Source organism: Podarcis muralis, chromosome 1 (genome assembly GCF_964188315.1).
Source record: "Podarcis muralis chromosome 1, rPodMur119.hap1.1, whole genome shotgun sequence".
NCBI classification, from domain to species: Eukaryota; Metazoa; Chordata; class Lepidosauria; order Squamata; family Lacertidae; genus Podarcis; species Podarcis muralis.
The window spans coordinates 58,104,295-58,129,584 of record NC_135655.1 but is presented as its reverse complement, the minus strand read 5'-3'; the positions used below and the strand labels follow the sequence as shown (position 1 = coordinate 58,129,584).

Here is a 25,290-nt window from a genome sequence, read left to right as displayed (position 1 = left end):
ATCTCCATGTCACAGAAATGTCAGTGGCAGTGTTGTATGAATCTCAAGCCAGGTCATCCTGAATTGAATTCCTGTCCTCTGTATAGAATTACTATGAAATATAGGAACAGAAAGTAATGACAAGAAGTGCTCCTAAAACATTTCATAAATGCCCCCCCTACACACACACACACACACACACACACACACACATACAAACACAATGTAACATAGAATACCTGTGAGCTGGCTCTTGGGCATATTCACAACAAAGAGATTCCCCACCACAAACACATGTTCCAGAGTGGCCCCAGACAACAGCTCTCTTTTTGAATTTGAAATCAGAAAAAATCAGTGAGCACTGGACAACCATGTGAACCACTGATCCATTAATATCAGCTGTGAGCCACTGATCCATTGAAATAGGAAGAAATCACCCATACCCAGGCCTAGTTATGCACTGCTGACAAATAAGGGCTGAGAATGAGTAGAACCATGCCTTTCTTTCCAGAACGTGTTTACTCTCATCAAGTGGAAAGACAACCATAGAAAGAATCCGTGGGAAAGAGATAACATTTTCTGTGCTTCCTTTTGCATTTATCAATAAACAATACATAACTGTAACTGAAGCGTATAATTTTTTATGCGGTTATGTAAAGACATTCTCTTCAGCAGGGGACAGCAATTGGCCAGCCCTCCCCCTTTTTAGTCACTTGTTTTCCTTCTTCCCTGAAGTTGCCATCCAGCGTTCATTTCTAAGCTCTCTTATAATATTAACTAAATAGGTCAATATTTAGTCACTCCCATCCCTAGCATTGCATGACAGACAGTTCAGAAGCATTCATTTAGTTTTCTCATTTAAAAGTCTTTTCTTCTCAGCTCCTCATCTGACAACTGAGGGGAATATTTTCTTACCTCCCAGGACTTCATGATTTTGCAGTGGTGACGGGTGACATTCCATAGCAAACTTAAATATGGAAGAAGGGTCCTTTGTTGTCTTCCCCATTTCTCAGAAACTAGAGAATGCTCCAATTTCCAGCTGCTCTTGTCTACTCTTGAGTGGACTATTAGCATAGTGAAGAAGCTCTATGAGAGAGGAAGAACTGTTCAGTGATTTATTTTTTAAAAAAAACCCTGCTGGTTTAAAGTCATGAGTTAAGGCCAACACATGTTGGCTCCACAAATCAAGGAAGCTGGAAGCTAAGGCTGATGCCTTAACAGACATGACCCATGATCGGCAATGATGTGCAATGGATTTGGAAGTGCTCATGGTCAGGAGAAAAGCTTTCATTCTTTGCTATGTTAAGATTTCCACCAGCAGGTATGTTGCAAGTCATTTAGAATTGCCTTAGAATCTGAGGTTCTTGATGGAGGTAAAACATGCAGGATCAAGAGTATATGAGACATCTTTGTCCCCATCACTGCATCCTCCCCATCTGAATTTGTGTCGTGCTCACAGGAGTTTCTCGTTTCCAAATGTGGCCATGTTATATTAGAATAGACATTGCACATAGCATCTGCAATATGCTTCCCTCCACAGTCACTGTATTCCTGGCCAAAAAAAGTAACTTCAAAAATTGATCTATGCACGCATCACCTTATTGCACCAGAAGTTGTCATAGACTTGTATGAAATAAGAAAACGGCTGCTCAGAAGTTCACCTAACCATTGAAGGATCACATGCCCCAGCAAGCCTGAATAAAATGCATCAGCCACTTTTGGAAAACTGGAAAGAAATGCGTTTTGAAATTGGAGTAAAAAATATCAATGTGCTGATTTTCAGCACCTTTAAACTTGCTGCTGCTGTGGCAATTTTTAGTGGATCAGCTTGATCATGTACACAAGGTTTTCAGTTCTTAGCTCAGTAAGTGTCATTTTTATAAATTGTAGACTTTATAATAGTGGGACTTTTTTTTTGTAAACTCAAGGGCACTCCCATGCCCTTTAATGAGTCACTAATGAATAGCATCCAGTTTGTGGTTGGTCCTCTTGTCTTGTCAGATGTTATGGGATGAAAGGGTCTGTACAAAGGCTTTTTAAATACTTCCTCTATGGAGTCCTTCCATCTCCCTCCTTTCCTTAATCAGTCCTCAATAATCCAGCACTCTCATATATCATATATCATAATGTCAACATTTTTCGTATGCTGATGTCATCTTTCACTTCCTGTGGCTCCTTCAGTAATCCAGTACTGGTCCTTTTCTCCCATATAGACTTAACTAGCCTTACTCATGCTGCCTTCTTTCCTTTCTGTTATTTGCAAAGAGAAAAGTAAACTGTTAACAACGTTTATCTATTGCCACTTTAATTGGGGACGTGGGTAATATATGCTACTTCTACTCAGACTAAAACCATTGCAATTAATGACCCTCAATCAATAGGTTCCATTAATCTCCATGGGTCTACTTTGTGTAGGACTAGACTTGGATACAAGCCATTAGCCCTAATTTTGTTTTAAATAACTGAACAGAAGTTGCTAATATGTGGAGCATCTTTTAAGAACAATCCTCTGGTGAGAAGCTTGTCGGAATTCATTAATTCTGTATAATGTAAAACTATTTCTTTCTAGATTTTCCACCTCACAAATATTGTATTTTGAAGGGCAGCATACGACTCCCTTTAAAATTTAAGGCTTAAATAAATGAGCAAATGAATGCAGAAACTACTTAAGATTGGAGTTGAAAACAAGTCTCTTGATTTTATACCAAACTTCAAATAAATATAAAAGACAAGATATGTATCAACACCATAAATAGCAAAATTCACTTACTGCTGTTTTCTCTATATCTGTATTTTAAAATGTTAACATTTATAAAATATAAATAACCCTTTTTTAGTTTTCATTTTACAAAACTCTTTAAGTATCAATTCTGCCAGAAATACTTTCCTTCGAGGTTTTTGTTTTTTTGTTTTTTTGCAAAGGAAGAATAGTTAGTAAGTATAGTTCTTTATTGTTTGTTTCCATGGCGTGATAATCCAGCTGCAATCCACTAATTATATGACTTCTATTTTTGACACACAAAAATCTATCTAAAATGCAAACATGGCCACAATGCTAAAACGGTACGTGTTTAAACAAAACAGTGCTTAGCAAAACAGAAAGAATGACTTCAGCGTAATTCCAAATGTATACCTAGACTTTAAGGTAAGTACACCACTTTGGGGCTCATTAGAGTGGGAAAAGAGCCTATTGTTTTGGAATGTTTTAATTGGCTTGAACCTGCACCTTGGAAGTCAAGGAACCACAAACATGGATGAATCATCCAACTCAATTGGGCAGATGGGAGTTGCGAGCGAACCGTTGTTGTTGTTGTTCAGGGAACTCCTGAATAATAGAAGTAATACGATAGAAATAATACAGTATATGTATGGTAACTATCTGGCATACATGGCAATGGCTATAGTTTATAGAGTGGTGACCCAGAAGTGGACATTTGCAGTGATTTTTAACTCATGGAGCAGAATGTACACATATGGGAAGGTATGGTTATCATGGGGTATGGTATGGGGGGAAAGAGCAACCGAAGAGTCAGTAATGGCATTCAAAGCAAGAGACATGGGGAGGTATTCACCTACCATGCCCCATTAGTGCAAGGATCTCTGTTTGCATAGCAAGACTTCCCTCCCTCCCTCCCTCCCTCCCCCCCTCCCTCCCTCTCTCTCTCTCTCTCCTCTACTCCTACCCCAGCTAGCATCCTTCAGCAAATCTGGTTCAGAGGGTTGGGAGATCCCCTAGAAAAGATTTGGGACAGCCAGCAGGGAAAGGAGAAGGAATGCTCACCTTATAGAATTCTACCCATACTGCACAAAGCTACTAATTCCTGTGTGCTGAAATAATTGCAAATTCTTAATATTCGATGATGGTGCTCAAGAACTTAAACATGCCAGTGCTTAAATTTGATCTGTATGCAATCAAAATCTTACTGCTAATTTCCCAAGAGCTACAGGTGACCTGGTGTTTATAAAACCATTTTTTCCCCTTGTAGGTTTATGAAATATTGAAAAGAACTACATGCACCAAAGCCAAATATAGCATGGGTAAGAAAGTTTATTTAGCTTGCAGATCAGCATATTTTCCAGATTCCAGAATATTTGAAACTTACGTTTGAAGAGTTTTCAAGTTTTTTTATTCTCTTGTCTAATATAGTTCATGTAACCGAGAGTGATTTGCGTGAGATTTTAACTTGCAGAGATTATGAACTGCTTAAACTGATTTTGTGGAGAGAGACTCAGCTGTTATACCTATACATATATGATAAACCAATATATTGCATACACTCACATTGTTTATGCATCTCTCTGTTTTTAGGCCATCAACCTTTTATGGATACATGCCATATTTCCCATGCTCTTTGGATATAATTCTGCCAGGTCTCAAAACAAGACATGTGCAGTACAGTCCTATGCATGTTTACTTGGAAGTAAGTCCTACTGTGTTTAATATGACTTACTCCCTAGTAAGTGTGTTTAGGCTTTTATCTTTTGTGTGCATCTCTCACTGCGCTACTCTAATCAAAGCTAACCTTTGAAATTTATTGTAATTTCTATTTTGGCAAGCCATTCACCCACAGGGTGTTAAAAACAAGTATGGGAAACCGGATTACTGCTATGCATGTGCAAATATTGGCACAAAGACTGATTAAACAACTTTCAAATAATGGAAGACTAAGTTTTGAGTATTTATCAATCCCTGGCTTAAACTGGGCCATTTGATCAACATTTCCCATAGCACTCTTATACACTTCTTTATTTGTTTGTTAAATATTTTATTTATTTCATAAAATAATTTATGCCCTGCTTTTTTTGCTTTTAAAAGCCCTATTAAGGCAACTTACAAAGTACAAATCAAATCAGAATGCAAGTTGAGTGGCTTCTGCTGTGCCTTTAAGACACTGTAATGTGGGGTTTTTTTTATGGAGGTTCTTCCTTCAGTGGTATGTTATTGAGAAACTTGTGGGAGGAAATACCTTACAGCCTGTTTTAGAATATACAGACATATGCCTGAGTCTTGGCACTGTGTTAGAGTTTGATGCATTGGTGGCATGTGCCAAGCTGGCTTTGTTTCTCTATGGTCTGTACATGCTTTATACAACAACAGTAATCAAACTGTTTGATTTTGTAAACAACCAGGAATATTCATGGAAACAACCCTTGCTTAAAAGCTTGTGTGTTGTTTTAAGAAAGTAAGCGTGACTTTTTCTTTCAGGAGAAATCAGGTTTCAAGAAATCATTTCCTTTACCTATGTCTGATCATAGCATTTACAAATCAATTTGCCGTTGTGGTCACAAAGTGGCCTAACAATCATGACTACATTAACAGAGAAAGTGGTCTGATAAATTATATATTCCTTCCATCAGAAGTGGGTGTGGGGGGTGGGGAACACCAGTGTGCACAGCTTGATTAAAAAATAATGGTTGGGCACTTTCTTCAAAAGATGTAAAGTGATGTAATGCCGTCTGGGACTGCATTTTATATAATCCTAACAGTATATCCAAGTGTGAAGTTGGTTAGGATCAACAGCCAATCTGAAATGAACTTCCAAGATGTCACTAACTCCAAAATCTGACAAGACACTTCCACATTTCTCAGTTTTCAGGTGACTGACACCCAGAGTACTTTTCAGCAGATTTCATCCTCGGAACCTTCATTCCGGTTGGAAACATAAGAGCCCCCCAATGAGGAAAGGCCCAAGCCTAATAGTAGAACATCAGCTTTGCATGCAGAAGATTCAATGTTGAGTCCCTGACATCTCCATTTAGGGCTGGGAAAGAATGCTGGAGAGCCACTGCCAGGCAGCATAGACAGTGGAAGATGTAGCTGACCAATGGTCTGATTCAGTATAAGGCAGCTTCCTCTATTCCTATGTGATCCTCATTTGAATGGATTGACTAGCAACATCAGTGTAGGGTGAGGGCTTGTCAAACCAGGAAAAATCACTTAAATGAAGTGATTTCTTGTGGGGTTGCAGCAATAGATTTCCCACTCTAATAAAACTAGCCTAAGTCTGCCACTTGAGTAGGTCATCCATTGACATTTTGTCAAATCTTTTGTCAAGGTGTGGGCTTGTTGTTCCCAACCCTTTAATGCTTAACAGAAACACTTACTGATTTGTTTCCTGTGGGTGCTGAGAGGGGCAGGGAGCCATTGTGCAAATAATTAATGATGCTAGACAAATGAGCAGTGTTGGCATTTTCTTTCTTCTTCAGAGCATGATCGAAGCTTCTGATGAACTGGGAGCTTTTAGTAACAACTGCACAGATGGTCTTTGGCATTTAATAGACTCAGCCCTTCATTTGCCATCTACAGCCATAAACATAACAATGTGCCAGCAGTGCTAAGGCAATAAAACTTGATTATAATTTTTCTTATGGTCAGGTATTCACCTACACCTTCACTCTTTTAAGTACTCTAAACAAACAATAGCAAAAGACTCGCTTGGCCAAAGAAATTAACTTCGGTTGCAATTTCACTGCTAATAAATTCATGTGCATGTGTATGTTACTCTTTGTACAACAAATTCAAGTGAATTCCATGCTTTAGTCTTCTAAGTACAGTGGTACCTCGCAAGACGAATGCCTCGCAAGACAAAAAACTCGCTAGACGAAAGGTTTTTCCGTTTGCGAGTTGCCTCGCAAGACGAATTTCCCTATGGGCTTGCTTCGCAAGACGAAAACGTCTCGCGACTTTGTTTCCTTTGTCTAAATAATAATTCGCAAGACGAAAAATTCGCTAGACGACAAAACTTGCGGAACGAATTAATTTCGTCTTGCGGGGCACCACTGTAAATTGGTTCAGGGTATCCCAGGTTCCATGTTATTGAGCATGAATACTCTAAATAATTTGCAGAAGGTTTAAGTAGAAATACAGAATTGGATGAAATATCAGCATGCAACTGGAAATAGTGTTTGTTGCAAGAGGCAACAAATAACTTTCGTAGACTGTGGCATTAGTATTTCTTCTTGATGCAAAATATCCTATCAGTGAAATAACTCTGAGGATAAAAAATGGGCGAAACTGAAAATATTTCCCCTCACAGAATACATCACACTGTATGTTTTCGTATTCCTGTCCAATGCCTTGTTATCATGTCAATATCCACACTGGTGTTTTCATATTGCTTTTTAATATTGGTTTTGCTGACTAGATCCAAGCCATTGTAGATAGGGTATCAGAATCAGCATGCATGTTTTCTGAGGTAACATGACCCTTTCAAAGTCTGTCAGGTATCCCATATTTGGAAGCAGCTATATTAATGCCAGCAGCTGTAATGAAAAACACATCCAGCAATCAAATACTGCAGTCTCCAAGAGTCTGTAAGTAAGCAGTCGCTGGAATTCTGTGGCAAGCTAAAATTTCTAAACGCATTCTTCACCCATTGCAAAATCCCAGCTATACTTACAGGAGCACCTGATATATACTCTCTTATTCAATTTCAAATTTTAAAGATGATTCCCCTGAAGAAATAATATACATTCCTCTGAGTCCCCATCGCACAAACATTGTAACTGCTCAATCATACAACTAATAGACAAATGTGTAAACAGGGCAAGGAGAGGGAAGAAAGAAGGAAACTACCCTTTTAAATAAAAGACGAAAATGTGGTAAATATGGTAAGTATAATACCAAGGTCTTTCCAAAGGCTTTCCAAACAGCTTCTCTAATCAAGCTTAAATCTGATTTTTAAAACTCTTTTCTGTGGATGTATCTGTAAGAGAGTGGGAGGGATGGCTATTATTGACACCCCTGGTGGTCAGTCCCAGCTGAACTCTCCTCTTTCTGATAACCTCGCCTTTTGCTACTTCCAAACCTATGGGCTTGCTTTTCAAATCCAACTTGAAGCTTCAGGTTGTGTAATTTATTGCAATGACTAAACTCTTGACTCCGCAGCGTATGACTTCCTCTGATTCTCCACGGCTTTCCGTTTCTTAAAACAAATCATGTTTAATAATCTATACATTCAAAAAGCTGTGAAGGCAAATTAATGGGTCAGATTCATTCTCTAACAAAATTGCTGATGTTTTGAGAGAGAAATCTCCAGAACTGAAAAGTGGGTTTATGTGAGGGAATTCAGACTTGGAAGCATAAATAGATATCCTCTGTTGTTTTTCCAGGGATCACCAGTCTGCTTGCCAATGGCGTTTACAGTGCTGCATATCCCTTGCATGATGTAAGTGGTCTTGGAATATATTTTATGTTTCTAGAAGCTGATACCAAGAATCCTTAACATGTTAGGTATGAATGACACTATCCTAAACATCTTCAGCCTTTCATGAGCCCAGCATCCTACCGCTCTGCTTGCATATTACATTTTAGCAATTTCTTCAGGCCAACTTTTTACTGGTGTTGTAACACAAATAATAACTTTCTTTAGCTGTATATGAATCAGAGCCGTAAAAATGACTCAGCAAATGACCCACTCAGCAAACAACCATGCTTTTGACCTTCTTCTCCCAAGGACACTGGGATTGCTGGTACATATTTATATCCGTGGCACCATGTAGCTGGTTTCCTGATCTAAATCTCCTTGACATACTCCTAATAAATGCAACACATGCTCTCAATGGGCAGTTTCTGTTGTAAAGGTGGATTGCTTATATATGACTTGAAACACAGGCTACATATTAAATCATATTTACATGCATCCAGGAGTGGCCACCCTGTTGCTGCATCGTTATCAACTTTCTAAAGGCTGCAGATTGTATACTCATATTTCACAATATAATTAATTACTTTGGGTGCTTGAAGATGATGATGGTACTAATAACAATAATAACTACAACATGTGTTTATTATGTGTGAATGTGATGTGTTTCCCCAGCAATACGTTTAAACAGTTTAAATATTAACACTAAAGTCGAAATAATACATTCCCAAAGAAGACTGAGACCTGCTTCTCAGTGATCCTGGGGCTATACCTGGACCCCTACTTTAGGTTGTCCAGCTTTATATTAAAAAGGAATGCATTTCAAAGTGTTGGGTAGAAATATTTTTTATTATTAATGTGGAAATCTGCCTCTGGTCCTATTCTTTCATTCCTTTCTGCACTTAAAAAAGAATCACCTTATATTGCTACTGCCCCCCTTTTCCTGTACCAGTTCACCTTGTGACTGCTGTTTGGTGGCTTTTTCAAACCAAGCCAGAGAAACCTGTAGCAGCTTAGACACTCTGTGGAGTTACTGTAGGAGGAGGTCTCATAAGCAGCAGCTTACTTTCATGCATGTGTCAACTGACAATGTAGACACTCCTGTCTACAGAAACTAAGGCGGCGATCTCCAGCATTGCTGTGTTATACCTGGCACTAGGTGACTTTAAAAGATGAAGGAATGAAATGCTCTTAACAGGGTGCATTCTTTAGTCTTCTTGTTCTTGTGAATCACTTCCAGCATGCAGTGGGAAAACTCAGGCTCAAACAATAGACATTCCTGGATAGGGATACCCATTCCTGGATAGGGATAACCTGACCACTGTAGCTCAGGCATTGGTAATCTCAAGACAGGATAATTGCAGTGCTCTCTATGTGGGGCTGCCCTTCGGTCTGGTCTAGAAATTTCAGCCAATGCAGAATGCTGCTGCTACACTGGTAATGGGAACAGATTACTGCCAACACATGACACCACTGCACTGGCCTCCTGTCTGCTACTGGGCCAGGTTAGAGACTCTTGTACTAGAGTGCAAATCATTGAACACCTTATGGACCACTTTACCCTGAGCACCCCAGATACGTCACTGAGGTCGTGGTGGGCGTACTATTAGTGGTTCCCTGTGGGCTAGAAGCCAACAAGGGAACATGCCTTCAGTGTTGTGGGTTCAGTTCTATGAAACCTCCTCCCACAAGTCGTCAGACAGGCACCATCCCTCTTTAGTTTAGTTGCCTGATCAATATTGTGTTCTTTCAGGAGCCCTTTGCACCTGAATGCTTCTCAAATGTTTTACTTCTTTTTTTCCTTCTTTTTTGGGTTTGTCAATTTTGGAGGTTTTAAATTTTGGAGATTTGATTCATGTTTTTCATTTTGCATGTTTTTATTGTAGTAAGCCGCTTGGAGACCTACATGGTGAAAAGTGGGATATACTTTTTAAAATAGATGAATAAAAATGTTATTCCCCCTAGAGCAGTTGCCCAGTCTGCAAAGGGAGGGCCTTAGCCCTTTCAAGCCTGGTGTCCTCTAGATATTTTGAACAGCTCCCTTCAGTCCCAGCCTTAGCTGTGCTGGCTGGGGCTGGTGCGACTTTTCGCTGAAAAAAATGGATGACATGAGATTAGCAAAGGCTTGCCTAGGACATGATTTGCTAATTCGAAAGTCGTGTCTTTCTCTGCCGTAATTACTGGTCTTGCATGTATACAAGAAGAAAATAACACATGTCATATTTGATTTGTTGCATAATATCTCTTGTCTTTTCTTTTTAAAAAAGGGAGATTATGAAGGTGAACACGTTGAGCACAATGACAGAAAAGTAAGTTTGTACAAGAGGACTCACCTCTCAGAGTGTCAGCCTTATGGGTCACCTCTCGAAGTATGGATCATATGGATACATGTCAAGTTTCGGGCCCAGCCAACTGATTGCATGGGGTAGCAAATGAGAGAGAACAGTATTCTGGAAGCATATTCCAGAATCACAGAGTCAGGGTGGGAATGTTGCAGGGACATTGTGGCAGATAGTTTCTGTGCATGTGTGAGACACCACAGGCTTTTCTAAGCAGACTGTTAGAGCTGCAATTTTTGTGCAGATTTTATTGCAAGCAAGTCTCGTTAAAATTTGTTTTAAGCAAGTCTCGTTAAAATTATTTCCCAATAAGTCTTCATAGAACAAGGATGTTAACAGCCTTTCAAATATACAGAGAAATGAGTGAGATATCGGGGTAAATCTGCTTAGGATATTAGGCTGAAGGTTCTTAGTTCCCATGAAACTCTGATTCTGAGACAGATTCCATTGCTGACTTGTTCCCCATTCCTGAGTAACCTTTTTGTTGGTGTTGGTTGTTTCCTCCGCTCTTGTTTATTAGCCGAGAGGAAGCCAGAAAGCAATGTGTACACTTTAATGAGTCTGCACGTTCCACCAATTGTAACTTTCAATAACTTTAGCAAGTACGTGTCTCTAATAATACCAGTCATTATATGTTATTCAGTATTTGAGTGGCATGTTCTACCTTGAGTAATGTAATGAAAAAACATAGTTGTACTAAATTGCTAACAATCTATTTTAAAAGTGTGGTCTTTTGCTATTCAGGCATTGAACATGATGATACTCAAAGGGTTGGGGTGAGAACAAATGACAAAATCTTACTCCATCTAATGTTACAAAATCGCTTGAGCAAGCCCTGCCAATTGTCCCAAATGTCATAGGAAATGTTACCCCTTTAAGGGCATATGCCATATAGTTTTCCAGTTGCAGTTGTAGGGTGGTTCTTGCTAATTTCGGAATTCCATTTATGTAGGGGACATTTTCACAAAATAAGCAATTTCTCATTGCTAATTGCTGCGTTATTCATCTGAAAGCTAAATATAACTGAACTGCTGCTCCTTCAGACAGAGGAAGGTATTGTTGTGATTCCTCTGTTCCATTGACACTTTCTCTTCCCTGCATAAATAGCAGAGGGATTCTCATGAAGGAGATGCTATTATCTGAGCACGCCAGTTGTCACTTTGTGCTATCTGGACATTCAGTCAGAGAGAAGAATGTACTACCTGGCCAAGGATTTGATGCATGCCTCTTCCCAATGCCATCTTCACTTCTTTCTCCGGTAGGGCTTAGGCCTGCATCCTCTGGCCTATTTTCAGTGCCTGAGCTCATTGCCAACACATGAAACAGAACAGCAGCAAAGAGAGTTTCAGAGTGAACTATCCTTACCACTGAAGGTAGCTTCACATCCTCAATTTTATCCTCAGGTGTGGGTCACCTGTGTGCCAAATATTCACACTTCTGGTTAAATGTGAAGGGCACACATGTACAAAAATGTAGAATCTGTGCCTTTAAAATATTCAGAAACAGATGATCACCATATTCTCTCAAGTATTTAAAAGAGAAACATACCAAATTTTACAGGCACATACGCTTCCTGCTTTAACGGCACTGGCCTCTCTGTGGAATGATGCTGATGCTTTAGGCAGCTGATTCTGGGTGCCCTGAAAGGACACCACATTTTTAGCTATTTAATTTACCATTGTTGTATTTTTACTTCCAAGCTTGTGTTGTCTTTGGTTTAATGTTATGTGTGAATGCAGCCAAAGAGGCTTGCCACGCAGCTGTTTACGAGCACATAACATGAGGGGAATATGGTACTGCCTTCCAAACAGCATGAGTGAACATGCAAAGCATTTTAGGAATCAGAACTTTGGGTTATGGTTTATTTTTTAAAAAATGCTGATGGATGATCGCCGATTTACATAACTGAGCTTCAGATTAGATCGCTCTGCTCAGAGGAAATCTCAGTCTTGCGAAGATCCCTGGTATCTTTGTTATTACTTGGCTCCAGTAAGGGTTCAAAGCCTCTTTTAAGCTGAAGGCCAGAACATACTGGCCTCCCCCAGTGATTGAAGAGCATCACAAAAGATGGATCATGTAGGGTGAAGGCTTCCCAACATTTTTAATCCATTTTGTGATTCCATAATAAATAATTGAGAGTTTAATTAGATGTAGCGTCGAGCGCTAGACACATTTGCATCTGTTTATTAACGCTCTTTGCTGTTGTCGGCCCTTATGATATTTTGCACATACCCCACAGTGGTGTAAATCCAGACGAACTCTGTGACCTTAAATATCCGTGTTGGTATTCACCCTCAGTGCACTTTGATTTAAGAACAGAGATTAAAATGTACTGTTGCTCCACGCTGTAAAGTATAGTCAGGAAGTTGCTCTGATGTGTCCAAGTCAGCATTACTACTTCCAATAAGCCTGCATAAGGTTTAATATACCAAATTCAACTCCTTTATCTGCCACCCAGCAATTGGGAAGAAAAGCAGTGCTCCGCTAAGTGTTCGCTTGCATAGACAGATGTGGTGGAACATCTCTTTCATTCGGGCCATTTTCCCACACTACTGAACCAGGAAGCCTCATTGCCACCTCATTCAGCTGCAATTTTTCACTCTGCAGATTGCAATATAAAACCTTCAATTATGAACTATGAATCAAGTGGTCAGCCCAAAAGTCCTAAATGAAAAAAGTGTTACACACACACAAAAGTAATTGAAACCCTTTCCTTGACATTTGGAGAATTTGGTTATTTCAGAAGTTTAATTTAAGAATTGAGATTAACTGCATGCCAAGCATAACAAATTCATATTTTCATAAATGCAATGGCGAGATCTCCAGAGTCTCACCTCTCCCGCAACATGATAGGGTTGTGTTTGCACGTTCTACTGTCATAGCTTTGGCCCAACTGACCTCCAGACTTATCCCTGTGTCCTGAGGAGTTTGGATGTAAATTCAGGGAGGTAGTGTTTGGTAGTGAAATGCATACCTCTGTGGAATATTAAAACTCACTGGCTGTAATCCAACAAACTTGCACAAATCAAAATCAATAGCCATCATTTAAAGGGGGTGTTGAACAAAATTGAGGGTGGGGCAGAATTGCAGCAATCAACAATAACGCACCAAGCACAAATATTGTTATTTTTCTCCCTGTCATTACACAGTGACAAGAATAATCAATCTTTTTTAGGAAAGAAAGAAAGAAAGAGAAAGAAAGAAAGAAAGAAAGAAAGAAAGAAAGAAAGAAAGAAAGAAAAAATGGCCAGCTTAGTTTTCTCTAATTTTATGGGTTTATACTAATAGTGGTCTTTATTTGATTTGGCTAACATCATGGTAAAAAAAGAAGGAAAGAATAATAAAGAAAGATCATTTTGTCCTCTTAGGTTCAGTGTGCATCTTTCATATAGTGCATAATATTAGTTCAGAGACTATAAGCCAGGTTCTTTCGTCTTAACCCACACTAATAATTCAAAGAACAAACATCCTCCAGATCTATTAAGAGCCTTTCTAGTATGTGCTTTGCTACAAATCATACATCAAGGCCGCTCTTGCCTCCCGCCCTCCGCCCCCCAGCACCTTTATATCTGTCTGTTAGTTCTCTTGTAGATTAATACAAGAAGCTGTCAGTGAGCCAAACCATCAAACTCATGTTCAATACGTAATGCAAATTATATGTATTGGTGGATTAAAGAACATAAACCCACAAGACACCAGAGGACAATGTGAACTCTGTAGTGGAAGCAAGGAAGGAACTGCTTGCTTGCAGTTTTAGTTTTAGTTTTAATTTTAACTTTCTTTTACAGCTCCTGTGTGAGGAATGGGCAAGTTATGGAGTCTTTTATAAGTACCAACCAATTGACCTAGTGAGGTAAGGAGAATGTGGTCCCTCATTAAACCTAAAATATTTTAGCCTTGCCCCTTTCCTCCAAATGTTTGTTTACAGCTTGAGGCTCAAGAGAAAAGTCAAACTGCCCAGGCCATATGTTCATCCTCTCTCTGTATTCATTTTGACAACCAAGAGTGGTACTAAATGCAGGTGGCGCTGTGGTCTAAACCACTGAGCTTCTTGGGCGTGCCAATTTGAAGGTTGGTGGTTCAAATCCCCATGACGGAGTAAGCTCCTGTTGCTCTGTCCCAGCTCCTGCCAACCTACCAGTTCGAAAGCACACCTGTGCAAGTAGGTGCCACTGCGGTAGGAAGGTAAATGGCGTTTCCATGCACTCTGTTTTCTGTCACTGTGTTCCATTGAGCCAGAAGCGGTTTAGTCATGCTGGCCACATGACCCGGAAGGCTGTCTGTGGACAAACACTGGCTCCCTCAGCCTGAAAGCGAGATGAGCACCACAACCCCATAGTCGCCTTTGACTGGACTTAACCGCCCAGGGGTCCTTTACCTTTTTACCTGGAGATGCCTGGGACTGAAGTTTCTGCATGCAATAATGTTCTCTATTACTGCACTGTGACCCTTCCGCAAACTTAAGATCATGCTTATTTTGTTTTAATTCAATTTATATCCTACCTTTTCTCCAGGAACATGCATGGTTATTCCCCCACACTCAGATTTTATCCTCACAACAACTCTGTGGCATAGATTAGACCAAGAGATAGAGACTGGTCCATAGTTACCCAGTGAGCTTCATAATTGTGTGGGGATTTGAACTCTGGCCCTCCAGGTCCAAATCCAACAATCAAACCACTACACCATGCTGCGTCCAACAATAGGAGTGGAGAAAATGGAATCACGGCTGGGGAGGAGTGGCCTAAACTTCCACAAATTGATGCCAAACTGATACTCACCCCCCCCTTCCCACATTCCTAGTATTTCATTTTATTTTATTTTAAATGACACAACTGCTAATCACATTTTTAACACAATGTATAACAAGGCCCCAAAGGTAACAAGGCAGGCGGCAGGTACTATCTTGCAACTCCACCCTTTTCAGCATTTCCCAGGGAGATGCAGCTTGGGAAAAACCTGAATGCTCTGCTACCACCACCAAATTCAAGTGACACCACCTTACTACAAAAGCAGTCATTACGGCTGGATGGAACAGTATCCATTAGCAATATACTTTGACTTAATGAAAGCTTCACTGGAAAGAATCAGCAAGGGAATATATTTTTCTCTCTAACCTCCTACTTCATTTTCTTTCAACTTTTGGCCAGACACTTCGATATATTGTGCAGCTCCATTTATCACATTCATCTGCACAAAATAAAGGAAGACTTTGTTAAATTAAGACTCTACACTTAGAATCTGGGTTTCATTTATTGCTTTTGGAACAGGAGAGTCTGTGCACTAAAAGGAAAGCTCATTTCAGACATGTGTGAGGGAAGGAAATTGAAGGCTTTTGTTTCTACTTAATGGCAAACCACAGTTTGCTATGGTGTCTGGATTTTGCAAACTGTGGTTTACTTAAAGCAGGCATGGCCAAACTTGGCCCTCCAGATGTTTTGGGACTACAATTCCCATCATCGCTGACCACTGGTCCTGTTAGCTAGGGATGATGGGAGTTGTAGTCCCAAAACATCTGGAGGGCCAAGTTTGGCCATGCCTGGCTTAAAGGAAACGGTGTACTGTGGTTTGCCACTAAGTAGAAGCTGAGCCTCCCAATCCCCTTGCCTTGCACTTGGGGCAGGGAGGAAAGAAGACATGCCTTATTGTCCTCATAACAATAAACCATGGTTTATCATTGTGTCTGAACTGAGCCAGTGTGAGGAGAGCCTCGCCAAGCCTGTGGTGACCAAGATAGCTATAGAAACAGATCAGCAAAGCTGCCTGATAAGCAGGAATGGATGACTTACTTGGTGCCTCCAGTCCTGGATCTGTTCCAAGCAGCATGCAGACAAGAATCCTCCAAGGGGAAATGCATTCCAACTAATCAACAGGGCTTATTTTCTCCTTCAAAGTCAACCCTGCTGTGTGATTCATAAGCTTCAGCATGGTACAATTTAAGAAATAGTAAACATTGCACAATGTTTCCCCTTCAATGTATTTCAGAAAGTACTTTGGTGAAAAGATTGGACTGTATTTTGCCTGGCTTGGCGTTTATACACAAATGCTTATTCCAGCTTCCATTGTGGGGATTATCGTGTTCCTGTATGGCTGTGCAACAGTGGACGAGAACATACCAAGGTAACGTACACATTTGTGGGTTTCCATCTTCCACGTGTTCAAAACGTCCTCATTTCCTCTTATGACACAGGGAATGTCCAGTCTGCTCAGTCATGCTTGCTTTATCTTCATAAAAGAAAATGGGAAACACTAGATTTAGAATCACTGACAATCACTGACAATCTTGTACGACCAATAATACAAAAATTATTTCAGAATTCATATGATTAGTCTTAGCACTTGTATTCGTGAATTGCCTTTTTTTAACAAAGGTAACTCACAGTGAGTTACATCAAACCAATGAAAACCAACAATGAAATAACAATGAAAACCTAAAAATATGACAATTCAAAGAAAAGACTAAAAAACACAATTAACAAAAAGGCAGGACTACAGGTCCCACCACACTAAAAAGGAAAAAAAGAAAAAAGGCCACAGTAACCTTCCAACTTCTGGCCAGAATCCTAGGGAGAGAAAACGTTTGCCTGGCATCTAAAACTACATAAAGGTGGTGCCAGATGTGCCTCCCTGGGGAGAACAGTCCACAAGCAAAGGACCACCAATGAAAAGGCCCGTTCTCGTGTCTTCACCCTCTGAACCGCCCATGGAAGGGGCACCGGAAGAAACAATAAAACAATAAGAATGTTTAAAAAGCAGAGATAACACTCTCCCTCTACACGAAGAGATCCATTCCTGCTCCTTTCACTGCACTTGCCCCTTACGTGTACAAGACTCATCAACAGGCATGAAATAAGTTTATCATCTGATTACAGCTGTATGAACTGTGCAGGTATATTAACTTCTCGCACATAGCTAACACTGCTGAACTCAAGATAAATGTATAAATAGCATTAGGTGAAAGTATAAGCGTTAGCTTATTTCATGCCTGTTGATGTCTTATACATATAAAGGGCAAGTACTGCCCCAAATCCAGAGATGCTTATATACAAAAAACTATTGAGTGCTAATCAGTGGCGTAGCGTGGGTTGTCAGCACCCGGGGCAAGGCAAGTAATTTGCGCCCCCTAACCCGTGGATTTGTGCCCCCTAACCCGTGGATTTGCGCCCCCTAACCTGTGGATTTGCCCTAACCCCAGATGTTGCGCCTGGTGCGGCCGGCCCCCCCTGCACCCCCCACGCTACGCCACTGGTGCTAATAGATACTCAGCTTCCATGCACAGAAACTGATTGACCATTTCATAGATGGGAGATGAATTAATTTTGAGTATCGAAATATCTACACACTGCTGAAATTAAAAGCACATAGCTAGTTAGCACATAGCTAAGAACAAACTTAGTTGGTCTCTAAGGCACTACTGGACAACTTTTTTATTTTTTTATTTAGCTTGTTATATACAGTGATATTCTCTAAGACAGTGTTTCCCAACCTTTTTTGGGCAAAGGCACACTTGTTTCATGAAAAAAATCTCGAGGCACACCACCATTAGAAAATGTTTAAAAATTTAACTCTGTGCCTATATTGACTATATAAAAAGTACAGTGGTGCCTCGCAAGACGAAATTAATTCGTTCCGCAAGTCTCTTCGTCTTGCGAGTTTTTCGTCTTGCGATGCACCGTTTCCCATAGGAATGCACTGAAAATCAATTAATGTGTTCCTAGGGAAACCGCCTTCAGACCAGGTCCGGGGACAGTCTGTCCCCCGACCTCTTCTGAAGGCTGGGGGGGGGGGGGGGGACAAGGGCTTTTCTTCCCACTGCCAGCCTTCAGAAGGCTGTTCTGAAGGCTGGCGGTGGGAAGAAAAGCCCTTCTTCCCACCTCCCGCCCCGCAAGCTCCGGGGACAGGAGGGCTTTGCTGCCGACCGCCAGCATTTTAAAAGCCCCTGCTGTCCCGGGGCGATTTTAAAATGCTGGTGGGCGGGAGCGAAGTCTCCGCTGCCCCGAGATTTTAAAATGCTGGGGGTCGGCAGCGAACGCTTCGATCCCGCCCGCCAGCATTTTAAGATCGCCCGGGGCAGCGGAGAAGTCTCCGCTGTCCCGGGAAGGCAGGCGGGGGGAGCAAAGACTTTTGCCCCCGCCTGCCTTCAGAAGAGGTCCAGGACCTCGTTCCGATGCCCGGGGGCGGGGTGCGAGGTTCCCGCCCCACCGCCCGGCATCGGGGCATCGTTCCGATGCCCGGCGGCGGGGGGAGAGGTTCCCGCCCCACCGCCCGGCATCGGGGCATCGTTCCGATGCCCGGCGGCGGGGTGCGAGGTTCCCGCCCCACCGCCCCGCTTCGGAGCAGCGTTCCGAAGCGGGGCGGCTGGGGCAGGTGTTCCCGCCCCCCCGCCCCGCTTCGGAGCACCGGGAGAAGCGATCTCCCCGCAGCCCCTTGCTTCAAAAGAGGTCCGGGGGCAGCGGGGAAGAAGCGCTGCGCTTCCCGCTGCCCCCGGACCTCTTTTGAAGCAAAGGGCTGCGGGGAGATCGCTTCTCCCCGCAAACCCTTGCTTCAAAAGAGGTCCGGGGCAGCGCGAAGCGCTTCCCGCTGTCCCCGGACCTCTTTTGAAGCAAGGGGCGGTGGGGAGAAGCGATCTCGGGCGCCGCGGCGCGCAGGCGCACTGCTCGCTCCTCTTTCCGCGCAGGCGCCTTCTCTCGCTCTTTCGCCTCCTTTTCTTTCTCTCTCGATGGTCCGCCTACAAAGGAGCGAGGGAGGCGCCCGCCATGTTTGGATTTGCATCCAGCAGGAGATGCCGCCGCCGCCCCGCCTCTCCCGCCTCCCTCCCACGGCACACCAGGCAAGGTCTCACGGCACACTAGTGTGCCGCGGAACACCGGTTGGGAAACACTGCTCTAAGAATGAGGCTGCAATGCTCTGTATGCATTTACCTGGGAGTAAGTTCCATTGAAGTCAATGGGACTTCTGAATATATGTACAGAACTATACTGCATGAGGTCCAAAGCTGATAAGATGGGAGTTTTACTAACTTCACTTAATGATCAATTATATGCAACTTGCTGTCATCAGTCTTGAAAGCTTGCATACTCTGACACCAACAGGTTTTATTCAGGAAAAAGATATCAGCTTACTTGTCTTATATCTCTCAAGAGTCACATTTTCTGTGGCTGCTTTTTAAAGCTTTCAGATCTTTAATTGAAAATAGATCAATATAGGGTACAGGAAATAGAAGGATGCTAATAATGTATATTAGTTAAGTGCTGCAACTTTCGACGCAGTTCTAATTTATGGGAAATGTCTGTTTTTCCTCAACATTTTTGTTTCCTTGTGGTATCTGGCTGATGGAATCGCTGCAAAGATTAGACATAAGGGGTTCAGAACTTAGTGTGGCATGTGGGAGGAAAGAGGTTCCTTAGTATAGACCAGGCATATCCAATGTGATGCTCTCCAGATGTTATTGGCCTACAAACTCCGTCAGTAAGAATGGCCAATGGTCAGGAATAATAGGAGTTGGAGTCCAGAAACATCTGCACTGGCATCCCTGGAACTAGTCTTCTGAAATGTCATTCTCTGAAGTAATCCAGTCCAGAATTCTAAAAGGTGTCCAAATGCATAGCAAACAAACAAATTTCCAAAATACATAGTAGATCACCATTTAACCCTTTCCCCCGTGACTTCTCATATTCCTTGAAGCATGAGTTTGATTCTAATGGTCATTTTTATTATTAAGCATCATAGTTCAAGAAAAATGGTTACACATTGGGAGGAGTTCTGGAGAGGCTATGAGCTTATCCATACTTGCTCTTGTCCTGCTTCTCTTCCCCAGGGAAAACTGCTCTCTAGTGCTCACTCAGAACAAACGGCAACCCAATTTTCCATGGATTGCTGTTTGTTCTGATTTAAAGCTAAAGAGCGGGTTTTCCCTGAGAAAGGAGAAAACTGCCCAGACCCATGCCTAGAAAATGCTGGTCAAGTGGAAAACTGCTTGGACGCATACTAAAAGGTTGAAGGGAGTAGGTGTCAAAAAAACCCTCAACCATCCTGGAAATGCTTTTCTCCTTCTGCAAATTGAAGAGGACTAACGGGATGGGGAATGTGTTTTGCACATGCTCCAAAGCATTCTGTTACTTACACATGTTTAAGGGATGGCACTGAAAGCAGGTCTTCAGAGAGCTGTGCTGCAAACTAAGCTCTGAGTCCATGTATACTTTGTACATTTGTACATAGTGAGGGTTCCTCTGAAGTCTGTTTCCAGAGGAGGCTCACCCTTGCCCTGTCTTCCTCACTCCTATAGAAATGCCTGCCTAAACAAGTTCTTTGTGCCATGAAGGTACCAGGAGGTAGGAGTCAACCTGGGGCAAATTCCATTGAAATGCCTAAACTGCCTTGACTTGTTTACTTGCTATAATTCCTAGACGGAGGGAAATTTAGTGATAGGCAATGGTCTGGTACAGAAATAATTTATGGAACATGTACGTAAATGGAATGAGAACAGGTTACAGAGCTGGTGTTTCCTCCCTAGCCGCAATGTGAATTTCTTCCTTCCATCTTATGGCTTTCTATCTGCATTGTGCTAGCCAAAGTTAACATTAACCACAATTATCTTTTACTGGTGTCTGGAGACCATATTCATACCCTGCTTTCAAGCTCTGGTTAAAAGCAAACGCTGGCCAGTATTAACCAGGGTTAATGTCAGTGCAGCAGTAGTTAATGCTGAAAAGGGAAGGAAAAGGAGAATGCAGAGGGCGGAGGAAAAGTTGAGGGAGAGCACAATTCTGTGGCCTGTCACAGTTTCCTTAACTGTTGCTACATGCTATATTATATTGGCCACTTTACATTGACACTGGGCCAGTATAGCTGAGTAACTACAACAACACTAGTTGCATCTCAGGAGAATGGAGTAGAATGTCTTAGGGCACTGGTGTTCTGCAGGCTCCTAGGTGTCCGGGCGAGACATTTCATGCGCTAAGCATTTTGTACCAGCACAAAAAATACTTAGATCAGCATGACATCACAAAATACAGCATAATAGACAAACATTTAAGGGCAGAGTCTCTATAAAGGAATCAGTGCTACTTCCCTTCTTCCTTTTTTTGTACTGTAACTTCATGCAGCAATTACTGTCATATAGGCTGCATATACACTATATATTTAAAGTGTACAAAGCTATAGCTCCCAGAACTCTTAGCAAACTTCAGTTCTCAGGATTTGGGGTGCATGCTTTCAATGTATGGTGTATAAACAGCCATAGGTAAGTCTGAAATGAGGGGGTGGATTCATGAAAAGAGCTTTTGGCATGTCAGTCAGGTGAATATACAATCTGTATAAATTACAGATTGGGACCAGGGGAGAAACAGGACAAGAAAACACCAGGTTTGAAGAATGGTTTGTATTTACCTGACATGCACTGTTTGTTTTCCCTCAGCATGGAGATGTGTGACCAGAGGAACAATATTACTATGTGTCCCTTATGCGATAGAACCTGTAGCTATTGGAAGCTGAGCTCCGCTTGTGCCACATCTCGGGCAAGCCATCTCTTTGACAACCCAGCAACTGTCTTCTTCTCAGTCTTCATGGCTCTGTGGGGTAAGAATGTCTGCACGACTTTGGTTGGCCCGGGCATTGGCTGCGGTTTTTAATCTGCTTACTTGCGGAAGGAAACAAGCAGGAGGATAAATCAGTGTTTGTACAATTCAACAGTTAATTATCTGTAGATCCCCCCCCCTTTTTTTCCTTCTCCCATAAAACTGCCACCCTTATATTTATGTTTTGAACTGAAGGTTAAAATAGAAAGCTGCTTGGATGAATATAAAATGAAGCATTTGTCATAAAACTGCTGCATGGCATGTATAGATAGCATTAAGGGGATTGCAGAGCATGCCAACAAAATCTATTTGCAGACTTGGCTTCCAAATTAGACCATTGGAGCAAAGATTTATTGTTGGGGGGGGGCGGTTCTTATAGAAATGGCCTTTAACAAAGTACGGTTGAATAATGACCAAGCTGCTAAGTGCATTAGTGTTATCAATAGGATGCTGTTTGTACCTCTCAAGGTGTCCTTTTATTTTTGAGGGGCATCCCACTTTTGCAAAGAGCCTTCCATGATCCAGGTATTGAGATGCTGTAGCAACTGAAAGCTATGCACCAAGCGGATTGTGTAAAATGTCCAAAAAAAAAACACCTGAGATCTAGCTGTTAAACTTCAAAAAGAGTAAGGATTTGCCTTCATAGCATGACATGATCCTGAATGTGCAGTGGGGGATCTTGCACATGCATTCTCACACATGCAGCACATACCTGGGATAATGTGATATGAATGTTTGCACATAATGAAATCTACTACACCTATTCCAATTTGGAGGTGGTGTTGAATGCAGTCCATAAGCAAGATGCTCCCATAGAACTGTATCACCATTATTGCCTGGGTGGGTTTCAGTTGTTGCAACCTGAGAATGTAGACAAGGTACTTAGAGACGTGTGGGCCACTAGCACTTGTTTGCATGATCCTTTCCTGTCTTGGCTGATAGTATCTAGCCATTTGGCTAATGCCGTCTCCACCCCTTCCTCGTGTGTTTTTGCCTGGCTAAATTGTATTCTTGGACGATGGCTTCTGCTTGCCTGCATGCACCATGGACAGATGTTTGTCTGAAAACCTCTGGCTTTTGTATGGCTGAAATATAGACTTGTGTACAAAAGTAAGAGTCACATCCATTGGCTGTGGTCATAACCCAGATTCCCGCCCACACACCTGGTTAGGACCCCAGATCATCTGGTCTGGGCTGATGAGCTGTAGCTGTAGAAAAAGTGGGATGGCAGGGTGGCAAGGCATGATAGTGTGACTGATTTCCACTGTTGAAAAAGGGGAGTGGATTATGGAGATGGAAACAGTGGCCCAGGAGGACTCAAGGAAAGCCAGTGTGGAGTCAATAATGTTGGAATATTGAAGAACATGTATGTAGCAGCAGCAGGAGGAGCAGATGGTCCAGTAGAAATCCATTATAAATGCATATTAAAAGTGTCAAACACTGGTTGCTGCGTACGCTTGCAAGAAGCCACTTGTCTAAGATGTCTGCACCCTGTTGCCCCGCTTTCAAATATTAGATATGTGGAGAGTAAAGCACAGCAGCTTAGACAACAGAATTTGCAGCAATTATTCTTACCCTGCATGAAATTGTAGTATGGTGCTTGTGTTTGTTTTTAAATTAAGATAATTGCCTGCCACATAGAAAACTTTTTCATTATTGATGACATGTATTATGCCATTTGATATGAGAAATACAGTTCAAGTTTCCACTTGCTCAGCTGTACAGGGAATCAATTTTTTTCCTATTAAAATGCATTTCAGTCAAGTTACCTCTGTGAGAGTTCAGGACCTGGCTTCTTCCACCACCACCACCCCCTTTTGACTAAATCATCATTTTTTTTTATACTGCTAACACACACAACTGTATATTTTACTTAATAGGAGCGGGGTGGTAAGGGGTGTCTGTGTGATAATGGCAAGCTGAAATATGGACTGATTGAGTTTAGATTTAATTTTATACTGCAGTCAGCAAGAGGGAAGCCAAAAAGGAAGGAAGATGAATCTGAGCAAAACAACCTATGCCACAGAGATCGATGATTTGTTATCATGTAGAGTGGCTTGTCACATTACATGTATTGAGAAATGTGATATATAAGCCAAAGCAGAATGTCGTGTCTTTAAATAGTCTTATCCCTTCATCCAGGCAATCAAATATCCATTCTCTCCCTTTCACCTTTCCCTCCCTTTCCAATACATTTGCAAGTCCCTCAGTCTAGTCTCCAGATACTCAGAAAATATGATACACTGAAAACAGCACTCCTCTAATCAGAAGTGGCCATTGCCTAGTCTATTAGTCAAAACAGTCCTATAGACCAGAGTGGGAAAACATTAGGGCCCCCCCCCCATGTTGTTGTTGGTTTGAAATCCCATCAGTTGCAGCTGTTGAGTACAATAAGAAGCTGGGCTGAGTCTATGATTATTAAATAAAGATGCCTATTTTAGAGTACTTTCCATGTCCACACTGGTGTTCTACCTTCCTGAATTGTCTCTAAGCCCTGTGGCGGACTAGTCTAGGCTTAGGCCAGAGAGCATTCTGGAATCCTGGGTTGCAGGGATGATTGTAGGGACAACCCCGGTACATTTTCTGTTTTTAAAGCAGATTTTGATCTCGTGTTATGCTACTTTTCTCCACAACCGTAAGTGCTAAAAATATTTCCTGCTGTTATTTTTGTTTGTTTAGGGAAAGAAGAGACTATGCTATCAAATTTTATGTGGCTTGGCATGAATTATATAGCCAGGCATCACTATGACCCTTCTCTCCTTCTCCAGTGACAGTGGAGAGCAGTATCTCAAAATCACTATGAAGAAGTGTGCATGCACACAAAAGCTCATACCAATAACAAACTTAGTTGGTCTCTAAGGTGCTACTGGAAGGATTTTTATTTATTTATATGTTTTTTATTTATATGTGATAGTATTGGAGCTTCTTCATTTTTTTATTTTTACAGAGATGGATTGTTCAGCTTTGTGTTTAAATTTTTTTTTTTTTTTTTGCCATTGGTTACATTGGCAAGTCTGTATGTACATACCCATACACACTTCATTGCTAAGTTGGCTATTTCTAGCACAGGGCAGTCCAACATGTGGCCTGAGAGTAAGCAAGGCTCTGGGTTTTGGAAAGGAGACGTGAGGGGGCTCTGATGCGGTCCTAGAGTCCACCTTTTTTCCTTCCCAAAGCCTAGTTAGCACTTTCCCAGCTTTGGGAAGGAGGTGGGTGCGCTCTAGGTCCCTGTCAGAACCTTGCAACTTGCTT

The 25,290-nt window shown here is 41.7% G+C and overlaps 1 protein-coding gene across 10 annotated transcripts in view; it reads left to right on the top strand.

Moving 5' to 3' along the window:
* Positions 1-25,290, top strand: part of ANO1 (anoctamin 1) — a 143,843-nt gene that overhangs the window by 84,100 nt on the left and 34,453 nt on the right. For 6 of the 10 annotated variants that reach the window (XM_077929425.1, XM_077929419.1, XM_077929412.1 and 3 more), the window contains exons 7-13: positions 3,966-4,017; positions 7,525-7,590; positions 8,092-8,147; positions 10,391-10,432; positions 14,251-14,315; positions 16,448-16,582; positions 21,879-22,039. In XM_077929425.1, coding sequence (XP_077785551.1) covers positions 3,966-4,017; positions 7,525-7,590; positions 8,092-8,147; positions 10,391-10,432; positions 14,251-14,315; positions 16,448-16,582; positions 21,879-22,039 — 577 coding nt within the window. The remainder of the gene's footprint in view (positions 1-3,965; positions 4,018-7,524; positions 7,591-8,091; positions 8,148-10,390; positions 10,433-14,250; positions 14,316-16,447; positions 16,583-21,878; positions 22,040-25,290) is intronic. The other 4 variants (XM_077929427.1, XM_077929429.1, XM_077929453.1 and 1 more) reach the window with 1 other exon arrangement.